This window comes from Phascolarctos cinereus, unplaced genomic scaffold (assembly GCF_003287225.1).
Source record: "Phascolarctos cinereus isolate Bilbo 61053 unplaced genomic scaffold, phaCin_HiC Scaffold_5;HRSCAF=322, whole genome shotgun sequence".
NCBI lineage: Eukaryota > Metazoa > Chordata > Mammalia > Diprotodontia > Phascolarctidae > Phascolarctos > Phascolarctos cinereus.
The window spans coordinates 93,624,564-93,637,060 of NW_027555958.1; the positions used below are offsets into that span (position 1 = coordinate 93,624,564).

At 35.0% G+C, this 12,497-nt stretch overlaps 1 protein-coding gene and 1 non-coding gene across 4 annotated transcripts in view; both read right to left on the reverse strand.

Annotated features, from left to right (window-relative positions):
• Positions 1–12,497, reverse strand: part of TULP4 (TUB like protein 4) — a 258,815-nt gene that overhangs the window by 137,587 nt on the left and 108,731 nt on the right. Inside the window, exon 1 of one of the 3 annotated variants that reach the window (XM_020986698.2) lies at positions 378–467. The exons of the other annotated variants lie outside the window; for them this stretch is intronic. Coding sequence (XP_020842357.2) covers positions 378–452 — 75 coding nt within the window. The 5' untranslated portion in view covers positions 453–467. Of the gene's footprint in view, positions 1–377; positions 468–12,497 lie in introns of those variants that run through there. 3 annotated transcript variants of the gene reach the window in all.
• LOC144458166 (U6 spliceosomal RNA) lies at positions 4,973–5,079 on the reverse strand. The gene has a single exon (XR_013487713.1). It is a non-coding gene; the product is annotated as a U6 spliceosomal RNA (small nuclear RNA).

The window sequence follows — 12,497 nt, forward strand, 5'->3', positions numbered from 1 at the left end:
GACCACAGAGTAATAAAAATATATATTGGTTCTGGGACCACAAACAAAAGATACAGACCCAAACAAAGACTTAACAATAAAATCTTAAATAATCAGTGGATCAAAAGACAAATCGTATAAGTAATTAAAAACTATGTAAAAGAAAATTATGATAAGACAACATACCAAAATTTCTGGGATGCAGCTAAAGCAGTCGGAAGGGAAATATACAGCCTTACAAACATACATGAATAATTAATATGTAAGTAAGACCACAAGATTCCCCAAAAGATAAGTAGTCAAAGGAAGTGAAAATACTGTTTTCAAATAAGCAACATTAAAAAAGACTGCCCCAAATTACTTACAAGAAAAAATCAAATTAAAACTTAAATACTCACAAAATTGGCAAAGGTAGCAGAAGATGTAAATGATCCATTCTGAAGGGCTATGAAAAAACAGGAACATAAATACATTGTTGCTAGAGTTGAGAACTGGCCCAACCACTGAGAAAACAATTTGAAACCACATGACAAAAGTCCCTAAGTTGTTTATACTTGCTCACCCAGATACTGCCTAGACCGACATGTACCACAAAGAGATAAAATACCAAAAAAAAAAAAAGTTCCATTTACACCAAAAAATTAGTAGCAGTTCTATCTGTGGTTAGCAAAAAAATTGGAAAGAAAGTGGATGCCCACCAACTGAACAAATAAATGCCAGCCCCAACTGTGGCATATGAATGGAATTGAGTATTTTTGTGCTGTAAGAAACAATAAATATGAAGAATTCAGAAAAACATGATAATATATATGAGCAGATGTACAGTAAACGAAACAAGGAGAATGATATATAACAAGTAAAATGTAATCAAAAGAATCACTAAAACACTTGGCCCCAGAGAAATAAATAAAGAAATTTAACTCCTCCTCTTTAGAGATGTGGAAGACTATGGATATAGAATGAGGCATACATTAAAAAAAAATTCCTTTAAAAAAAAAGAGTTGCCTGCAAAACTTTCACTCTCTGTGATGAAGAGATTTTATTCCACAGACTTCACATCTGGACTACAGAGTGATTTATCAGTGATTTTGAACAAATTTCCTACAAGATGAAATTCTAAGGTTCTGAAGCAGGTAAGTCACTGCCTTTCCATCTGATAAACAAAGCTACATCTGAAGTCCCGAAGCTGTGAAGTCTCAATCTTGCCTCAGAAACTTAACTAGCTGGGTGACCCTGAGAAACTCACTTACTCTCAGTCTCAGTTTTCTTATCTACAAAATGGAGATAATAATAATAGCACCCACCTCACACATTATAAATTATGCAAATTATGAAGATCATATTAGGTGGCATATATAAAGCACTTTGCAAATTTTAAAGAGCTATATAAATGCTATTATGACCATACACATAGCCATCAGGTTGAGATTTTTTCACATAATGACACAGGCAGCAAAAAGACTAATAAAATTTAACAACTGGACATAGAAGGAAATGACTCCCTGAACCCAACACAAATGGTGTACTATTTACCAATGCTAGAAACTTTTTATTTCTTTTTTTTCTAGTATAAAGGGAAACTCTCAGCCCTAAATAACAAAGATTTAAGAGAAGTATCAATATCATTAAGAAAATTCCTCATCAGAGGTTGTTAAGTTAGACATAGGCAAGTTCTAATTCTAGTCTCCATTAGCCTATCAGTGACCAGAAGAAATATAATGCTGCATTGGAGCAAGAGTTTATCATTCTATGATGTTGAAAGAGACTGTTCATGGCCATATAGTTGCAGTACAAATAACTGGCAGGGTGTGGGGCAGATCCCTGGGTAATAAGTGATATCAAACAACTATCTATTTTTAGATACTTCAGTTCTATTGCATAATACAGCTATTTCAATGCGAGAGCTGCAGAGTCTGGTTTACAGAAATCCAATAAAAGTAATCTGAAACTAGCTTTGCAACTGGAGAAATTTGGAAAACAAAAGCTCATTAATTTTGCTCACAAAATGGGCAAGCCTCAACTAAAAAATATTCTAGCTATAGGGGTCAGATGGAATAAATATATAATTCACCTCAGAGACAAATTAACCCTTAAACACAGGAGACATTTACTAAGCAAAAAGATAACAACAAAATGTGAGCGCAGAAACCCAAAGTACCAGCAGCTGTTTATCTACTAAACAAAGTTCATGATTTTCTCCACCTTACAGCAAAATAATCTTAGAAAACACATTCTGTGTCTCAAACTCCTCATTATGAAATAGGATAAATCTTCATACTTGGGAAATTCATTGAAAGATGAAGGCCAAAGATTTTTTGTTTGGGATTAGTAATTCTGTAAAAGTAGTCACTGTAATTTTTACAGTTTTTTTCTTTTGTATTTTCAGGACACAGTTTTCCTGACACATTGCTTTTTCTGATGGAACACACCCAAAATATCATTTGATATGACATAAGAACAAAAAAAAAGAAGCAGCATGGATTAGTGAACCAGCACTGCATTGTCAGGAAATTGTGGGTTTAAGGTCTTACCTCTAACATACAGATTAGGCAAGTCGTTTGATCACTCTGTCACCCAGTTTCTAAGACTATAAAAATTACAGAGCGGTGGGTCAACATTGACTTTTTCTTTGGGATCTGCCTATATCTACGAAAACATAGATTTAGTCCAAAAACACAACAAACAACAACAAAAATAAACAGAACAACAACTACAGGGACCACCATAAGCAAGATGGCAAAAAGACTCAGCCAGGAGTCAAGCACTGTATTGCAACGAGGAGTGCAATATGGAAAGCTATCTTAAAACACTCTATCACTTGGGAACAGAGAACAATATGAACTAGGAAACACTCTTCTGGTATGTTCCAAGGAATGAGCGCCACACTGAGGTAAAAACATAATCATCTGCAGTGTGATAGAGTGGAAATAACACCGATTCTAGAGTAGGATGGCCTGGGCTGAATCCCACTTCTGATATTTACTATCTGTTCACTGTTGGACAAGTCACAACCTCTTTGGTCCTCATTTTTTTCAACTGCAAAATTTGGGTGGGGGACTAGATTAGAGGTGTCCAGTTAGTGGTTCAAACCCTTTGAGAGATTGTAATGAAAATCAAAGGGGTTAAGCTACAAATTCTTTAATGGAACGTTAAGCAGTATAATTTTACAATTATATTACAAACATAATTTTCCTCTTTGACAACAAGTACATAAATGTTTGAAGCATTACAGGCTTGTTTCTACAACAACTGAAACTGTCATGCTCACGAACACAACCATTTTGGTGTTCATGCAGCAACTACATTAAACTCTGACAACTTCTCACTAAGTGCAGCGTGTTTTTGCAATTTCTCAATTGGGTTATCAAAGCACTTCTGAACAGATACAAGGGTTCAACATTTGACCATAAACTGATTTCCAACAGAAAGTCAGATGCATGCACACATAGCCTAATTTGTGTTCTATACACTGCACCAGAGTAGTTCCCTCCATTCCCCTCTACTACTCTATAATAGTAAATCATCAGCTATGTAATCATGTAATCAAGATGTTACGAACATTTGCATTCTTTGAGTGCAACGTCAGTCTATTTGAAAACGATGATTGCTGAATACGAGCATTAAAACAACCTAGAAACCATCACAATATTACTACAGAACATTTTATCCAACGTTACTACTGAAAATCTGTAGATTTTCAGATGAACAGGTTGGAAACACCAGTCAGTCATTGGGTAGTTTCTATGAGAGTGAGCCATTATGCCATTGGTAAAAAAGTCAATCTGAACAGAAATGAAATGATTCTTTGATTCACTGAAATGATTCTTTCCTTATGAAGGTTTATATATAAATATTGTTTAAAAAAAGAAAAATGCAATATATGCAAATGAACTTTAAATATTTTTATTATTTAATACATTACTTGTTATTGGCCAGTAGAAAAGTAACTACATTAGATTTTAACTACCCATTCATTTTTGTTAATTAGTTAGGCGGCTAAAATTTTAACAAATTTCCATCTCTCAGCCAAAAGAGCTTGTAAAACTCTGCTACCTTTTTCCAAAATACATTTGTGTGAATGAGCAGTTTCACTTTATTCTTGTTTTAAATCAAAATAGAAAAATAAACTCAACACAGAATCACATTTAAGACTGTGTTGATTTGGTATTAAGCCCAACACTGCCGACTTTTGATAAGTACAACATCAAAATTAAGTGTCTATATGGTTATTATAGTATGTTAATTATCTTTCAAGTTATAATTCTTTAAAAATCTTATTTATATTCAATAAAATTTTAAAAAGAAATTAAATTAAAAAGAAATGTTTACTCTTATCTTACAGATAAGTATCTGTAAGAGTAAACATAAGCTTTTAAAATTCATATAGAAGTTCCTGAATAAAAATTATTTTACAATTAAGAGTTTTATGATTTCATATTGATTTTTTATAATTATAGGTGAAACTAAATTTTATAACTGCAATTACATAAAGTTTTTTGGAGAAAAAGTTACTATTGTGATCATTGTAAGTTCTAAAGGAATATTATGTATAGTATATTAAACTACTCTAGGGATTCACAACACTTTTTTTTTAATTAAAAAGGGTTGGAGGAACAAAAAAGTTGGGAACCACTAGACTGGATGGCTTATGAGGTTCCTTTTCAGATTCATGATTCTATTATCTGACTTGGCAGGGGTGAAACCCAAGAAAAGCAATGGTCTTTCCTATGTAAAGCAGATTGCTGCTGACATTAAAGTACACAAAAGCCTAGATATATAATAATAAGAGTTTTAACAAAAAAGTAAAAAATATATTTCATCTCTAACAACAGTTATAGATATATAAAAGCAATTGTGGAGCCTCTTCATCTTGGTGAAACAGGCACTTGAAGCAAATAAAACTTAAGAGCCTTAAGCCAGTTAAAATGAAAAGGCTAGGAAAAAAGCTAAAATTTGAATAAATATAAGTAAAATATTATTATTTCTTTTTTTTTTTAATATGGAACGCTTCACGAATTTGCATGTCATCCTTGCGCAGGGGCCATGCTAATCTTCTCTGTATTGTTCCAATTTTAGCATATGTGCTGCTGAAGCGAGCACAAATATTATTATTTCCAATTCATCTTATAATTTCACAAGGATCAAGTTACTAGCTACAAGCTGCTCTACTTTAAAGAATTATAAAATCATCAATCAAGCCTGGACTAACCTTATTAGTATTTTTCAAATAAATGATTTTCCTTTTGCAAATGCATCAGTTATTTCCTAATAATCCTTCATCAATTTATTAGTTTCCCTTATATAAAAAAGAAAAAAAAGTTAAGCAAAAGAATCTAACTCAGAGACATTTAATAGAACATGCAACATTCTACACTCATATAATTCACTTTATCTACTAAGAAGGGTATGGGGGGGAGCTAGGTGGTTCAATGGATAGAGTACCAGCCCTGGATTCAGGAGGACCTGAGCTCAAATCCGGCCTCAGACACATAACACTTACTAGCTGTGTGACCCAAGTCACTTAACCCCACTGCCTGGACTAAAAAAAAAGTGTGTAGGGATGGGAGGGGGAGACAGGCATTTAGTAAACACCTACTATGTGCCAGGCACCATGCTAAGCATTGATGAGTATTATCTCTGTATTGTTCTAAGGGAAACAGAGTTCCCACAAACAAAAATTGTTCAATATATTTAAGTTGAATTCTAATGTCTTTGTGTTTGGCAACTAATTTTTATCCCCATCATTGGGTGACGTTCTAAAAATGCTCCTATTCAGAGGGCATTTTACTAATTGAACTGAATCCTAAAATACTGTATAAAAGATCCTGAATCAAACTGCTGAAAGGAATTGATCTAATCATTCCCACTAAAGCAACAAAAGAGGTTAAAAATGTATATTATCAAGATAATAACAAACAGCTAGAAAGACTACCCACTAAACTTAGTCCATTAGTATCTGAATGTGTTGGACAAATATAAGAATTGGACAATTAGTTGGTCCCAGAATTAAACAAACAAAAAATCAGGTTGGATTACATTCAAGGGACCAAACAATGCTTTCAACCATCTCAAGCTACTCAGTAGCCAAAAAAACGCTCATCATTTTAGAAACATTTATACTATATGATGACAAATCATGAACAGTACCATCTTAAAAGAATGAAAGCTGAAATACCTGGGTATTTCTCAGACCTTTCCACGACGCCCCAGTGTCAGATACATTCTCCAGGTTCACATGTTGTTTTCAGCTTCCTTTTGTGAGCTGGGTTCCTTTGTTAAATTTCAAGCTCCTTGAGAGCAGGATCTGTCTTTTTTCATATTTGCATTCCCAGCTATTAAAACAGTGCCTGGCATGTAGCAGGCATTTAATAAATGTTTACTGACCGATGTACAGAATTTATGAAAGAGCTCTCTGCTCCCAGGGTACAGGGGGCACTATACCAAGCTTCTCATTCTAGGGGCCAGGAACCTTGTGCCTGGTTTTCCGCACTGGGGCCTCTGAGGCTGACAGCTTGCCTGTTGTGCTGGGGTCGCCTGACCTAGTCTAGCTGGCTGTGCTGGGGACTCTATACCTGCCAGACCTTATCATCAGCCTGCTGCGCCGGGGTTGGAGGCCTCACAGCTGGCCTATTGTGCATGCTGAGCTGGGACCACAGGTCCTTGGTTGCTGATGTATGCTACGGCTAGGGGTTTCCTGCTGGCTTGCCCCTTAACACTGCCTGTGCTTGGCTACGCTCCTGTATTACCAAAGTGAGACAAACCTTTCCTGCGGTCTTTCTAAATTATCTTGGGCTGAAAAATTCTTTCACCCCATCCTTTCTGTTGCTCCAGAATTCATTTTGAGGTATGATTTAAAGTTGTTTTGAGGGAAAATGGGGAGAGCTCAGAAAACTTTCTGCTTTTTCTCTGCTATTTTCGCTTTGCCCCTCAGACCAATTACTTTTTGAGAAAGGTTTTAATGCCTATTAGGGAAATGATAGCCTATTCTCTGTGGCAGAACTAGATTTTGCTTTTCCAAGAGTAGGAGAAGAAACTGAAGCACTGAAAAATTAAGTGAATGACCCTTCCCAAGTTCATATAGTTAATTATTAGTAGAACTAGTTATCTGACTTCAAATATCTACCTATTCTACAAGACTAAAGAAATGATAGCTGAGGAACAGCTAGGTGGCACAGTGGATAGAGTATTGGCCCAGGAGTCAGGAGGATCTGAGTTCAAATCTGGCCTCAGACACATAACACTGACTAGCTGTGTGACTCTGGGCAAGTTGCTTAACCCCAATTGCCTCACCAAAAAAAAAAAAAGAGAAGTAGTTTTTACACTTATTTTATTTTATGTTATTTATTTACCTCTATTACCTTCTAAAAACAGATCATTCAACTATATAGCTGCCAACTGCATTCTTTGCCCAGCTACAAATCCACATGAAACTATATACAAATTGAGGCACAGTTTAATAACAAAATAAATGTTCTGATAATGCCTTGTATTTTTTTCTTATATTCTTCCTATGAAAATTTACTTTTGTTTACTTAATTATCCAATGACAAGTTTAATTGTCATACATACACAGGTATCCTGTTGTTTTAGTTTAGACAGCATTCCAAACGAAAAGAGTATTCACTTTTTAAAACCTTCATTAACATTTCTTTAATGCTAAGATAATATAAAAAATCTTTTTAATAGTACAGACTTAAGACTATTCATTCTTCAAAGGCTCTACAATGTTCAAAGCAATCTTATAATTTTTTTATTTTTATTTTATTTTTAATTTATGAAATAAGCATTTCCATAACATAGTAGAAAAAAGGATGACTGTACATGAAACTGTAAATCTATTATGTATTATCTTTTATATATACATTATATATCTATATACATATATATTATGCATTATATATTATTTTAAAAGACTTGCTAGTCCTTTTAAATATATAATAGTTATCATGTAAATTTTTTTCCTTTTTTACTCCCCTCCCTCCCGATGGCTACCATTAGACATAAATATGTACATATCTGTAAAATCATTCTATACATACTTCTATTTATCAGTTCTTTCAATGCTGATAGTGTCTTCCTTCATCTATCCTTTGTAGTTAATTTGAGCATTTCTCATACTCAAAATGACTTAAAAGTTGCTCTTAAAATAATATTGCTGTTCTGTATGCAATGTTCTCTTGGTTTCACTCATTTCGTGTTTCACTATTTTGTGCAAGTCTATCCACTTTATTCTAAAACCAACTAACTCATCATTTCTTACAGCATAGTAGTAGTTCATCACAATCACATACCACAACTTGTTCAGCCACTCCTCAACTGATGGACATTCCCAAAATTTCCAGTTCTTTGCCATCACAAAGAGAGCTGCTATAAATATTTTAGAACATATAGGTTCTTTTCCTTTTTCCCTAATCATCTTTGAAAATAGACCTAGTAGTGGTGTTACTGGGTTATACAGTATATAGGCAGTTAATAACTCTTTGGACACAATTCCAGACCGCTCTCCAAAATGGTTGGATCATTTCACAGTTCCAACAGTGCATTAGTGTCCCAACTTTTCCATATAAATGCATTACATAAAGATAAATCTAACATTCAATTGGTGCCTTTAGCACTGAGTGCTCTACTCACAAAACAGAGCTTTCTTTTTTGGGCAGTTATTCAAAATATAGTTTCAGATCTGCACAGGTCTTTTTGGAGACCCCACCATTAACCTGCCATCAATAGAATGTTCTATAAGGTTTTTTCCCCTTATGAATGGAGACGGATTTGTCCTTGAGTGTGTATACATGTGTTTATCCGGACAACCTTATGATAGATGGAATGGCCCACAGCAGGGAACTATCAAGGTGGGACTGGTGATGCAGGCTTTGACCATTAATCAAGAACTGCACAATGGTACGGATCTATCCATAACTTTTGATCCAATAACTTTGATCTATTTAAGTAATGTACTCCAATCACAGAGACTAGCAAATAAACACCTCATGACCTTTAGGGTATGGAGACATTCTATTAATTGAATGACACCAAGAGAAATAGCTTAGTGTGGTGAAGCGAGTGCCAAACTTGGAATCAGGAAGAATAAAAATCCACATCTCACTGATGACACCAACTAGCTGTCTGAGCCTGGGCCTGAGCACACTTGATCTCTGCAAGCCTCAGTATCCTCCAGTGAAACATGTGAATAAACATCCATTGAATGTCTTCATAGTATTCTTCTACCTGGAATTCTCTCCTACCTCGTACTTTTTCTCAAGGCTACTTCTATCTCTTTGAGTGCTACTAATAAAAACAATGATAAAGTCTCCCAAAAAGATGGCACTATCTGGTTATAAAACATTGTACACAGAATATCTAATTTAACATAATTCTAGCCTATTTTTCAAACACATGCCTCAGGATTACTGTGAGGGGTAAAGGACATAATGCATAGGAAGAGCTTTGTAATCTTTAAAGTTCTATGTAGATATCAGTAATTATTATTTTGTAGAAGCCATGGACACATGGGGGAAATTAAACTTTTAGAAAGACCTGAAAACAGATAGGTATGAGGAGAACCAGGATAGAAGCTACTACATGCCAGGTACTGTGCTAAGTACAGAAACAACAATTGCAGGAGGCAAGCTGCAATTACTTTTTAATGTATCTTCTTATTATTGTTCAGTATTTCAGTCATGTACAACTCTTTGTGACCTCATAGTCCTTCCACTATCTCCCAAAGTCTTCTATTTGTTATTTCCATGATACTATCTATCCATCTCATCCTCTGTCATCCTCTTTTCTTTTTGCCTTCAATTTTCCCCAATATCAGGGTCTTTTCCAATGAGCCCTGTCTTCTCATCATATGAACAAAATATTTGACTTTCAGCTTCAATATTTGTCTTTCCAATGAATAGTCTGAATTAATTTCTTTATTTATTGACTGATTTTATCTCCTTGCTATCCAAGGGACTCTCAAAAGTCTTCTTTGGTACTACAATTCAAAAGTATTGTTTTTGTGGCACTCAGCTTTGACTGTACTAGCAAGGTGATAGCTCTGCTTTTTAGTATACTGTCCAAATTTGCAATAGTTTTCCTTCCAAAGAACAAATGTCTTAATTTCATGGCTGCAGTCACTGTCTGCAGTGATCTTTGAGCCCAAAAAAATCTGACACTGCTTCCACTTCTTCTCCCTCTATTTGCCAGGAAGCGGTGGGACCAGTTGCCAAAATTTTATTTTTGATATTAAGCTTCAAGCCAGCTTTTACACTCTCCTCTTTCACCCTCATCAAAAGGCTTCTTAATTCTTCTTCACTTCCTGCCACCACAGTAGCATCATATGCATATGAGATTGTTGATGTTTCTCCCAGCAACCTTATTTCCAGATTTTGATTTGTCCAGCCAGGCATTTCACATGATGTACTCTGCATATAAGTTGAACAAATAAGGTGACAATATACAACCTTCTCATACTTTTTTTCCAGTCTTAAACCAATCAGTTGTTCCATGTTCAGTTCTAAATGCTGCTTCTTGGCTCACGTACAAGTTCCTCAGGAGACAAGTAAGATGATCTGGTACTCCCATCTCTTTGAAGACTTGCCACATTTTGGTGTGATCCACACAATTAAAGGCTTTAGAGTGGTCAATGAAGGAGAAGTTTTCCTGGAAGTAGATGTTTTTCTTGAACTTTCTTGCTTTATCATATCACGCAGCAAATGTTAGAAATTTGGTGTCTAATTCCTCTAACTCTTCAAAAGCCAGCACTTTTGGTAATTCTTAGTCTACATGTTGCTGAAGACTAGCTTAGAGAATCTCAAGCACAATATTACTTGTGTGTGAAATGAGCACAATAATTTGGTAATTTGAATATTCTTTAGAATTGCCCTTCTTTAGGACTGGGATGTAAACTGATCTTTTCCAATCCAGCAGCCCCTGTTGAGTTTTCCAAATTTGCTTGCATATTGAGTTCAGCACTTCTAATAGCATCATCTTTTAGGATTTTAAATAACTCAGCTGGAATTCCATCACCTCCATTAGCTTTATTGTTAGCAATGCTTCCTAAGACCCACTTGACTTCATTCAGTAACCACACCAGTTTTGGTCATTGATGATGTTAAGATCTTTCTTGTGTAGGTCTTCTGTGTATTCCTGCTACCTCTTCTTAATCTCTTCTACTTCTGTTAAGTCCCTACCATTTTTGTCTTTTATCGTGCCCATTTCTACATGAAATGTTCCCCTGACAGCTCTAATTTCCTTGAAGAGATCCCTTATCTTTCCCATTCTATTGTTTTCTTCTATTTCTTTGCATTGCTCATTTAAGAAAACCCTCTTATTTCTCCTTGCTATTCTCTGGAATTCTAAATTCTGCTGAGTATTTCCCTTTCCCTTTCTTTCTTTCCTCAGCTCAGAAAACCATTTTGCTTTCTTGTTCTTTTTCCTTGGAATGTTCTTTGTTGCTGCCTCCTGTCCATAGTTCTTCAGGCACTCTACCTACCAGATCTAATCCCTTAAATCTATTCATCGCTTCCATTTCATATTCATAAGGCATGTCACTTAGGTCATACCTATACAGTGTGTTTCATTTCTCTGCTTTCTTCAATTTAAGTCTGAGTTTTGCAGTAAGAAGCTCAGGTCTGAGCCACATGCAGCTCCAGGTCTTGTTTTAACTGACTATACGGAGTTTTTACACCTTTGGCTGCAAAGTATATAGGCAATCTGATTTCGATATTGACTATCTGGTGATGTTCATGTGTAGAGTCACCTTTTGGGTTGTTTTGTGAAAGAGTGTTTGCTATGACCAGCAAAAACTCGTTAGTCTCTGTCCTGCTTCATTTTGTATTCCAAAGCCAAACTTGCCTATTATTCCAATTATCTTTTGATTTCTTACATTAGCATTCCAATCCCTTATGATGAGTGTGACATCTTTTTTTGGTGTTATTGTCAGAAGATGTTGTAGGTCTTCATAGAACTGATCAACTTTGGCCTCTCTGGAATCAGTAGCTGGAGCATAGACTTGCATCACTGTGATACTAAATGGTTTGCCTTGCATTAAAGAGGTATCATTATGACAAGACAGTGATCCAGGAGTCAATGTATCTTACAGTAATGGTTTGCAGCCTGCAAAATTTGCTACTCCTCATTCTTACTGACAGACTAATAATGTTATATCTCATAGGAGTGAGCAATGGTAGCCTAAAAAAAATACTAATACTGTGATTTGTAATTCACTTTCATTAAAAATGTTTATTTTAGGCTCCATGTAATTTTGCTTAGGGTTAAACCTATAGACAAATGCTGATTTGTACCTTGATATCAACATTGATCTTCAATCTAAACTCTGAGAAGTATATGTCTTCAAAGAGTTTGCTTTACCTGCATAATGAGAAAGCAATGTTTTGAAACCTAGATGAAAATGAGAAAGATCAAAAAAGCAATAAAAAAATGTATAACTGAATTTGGTGCTAGTTTTTTTTTTAAAAATAGAAAAACAGGTCAATGGAACAGACTAGATAAGGAAGAATCAGAAACAATAAAAA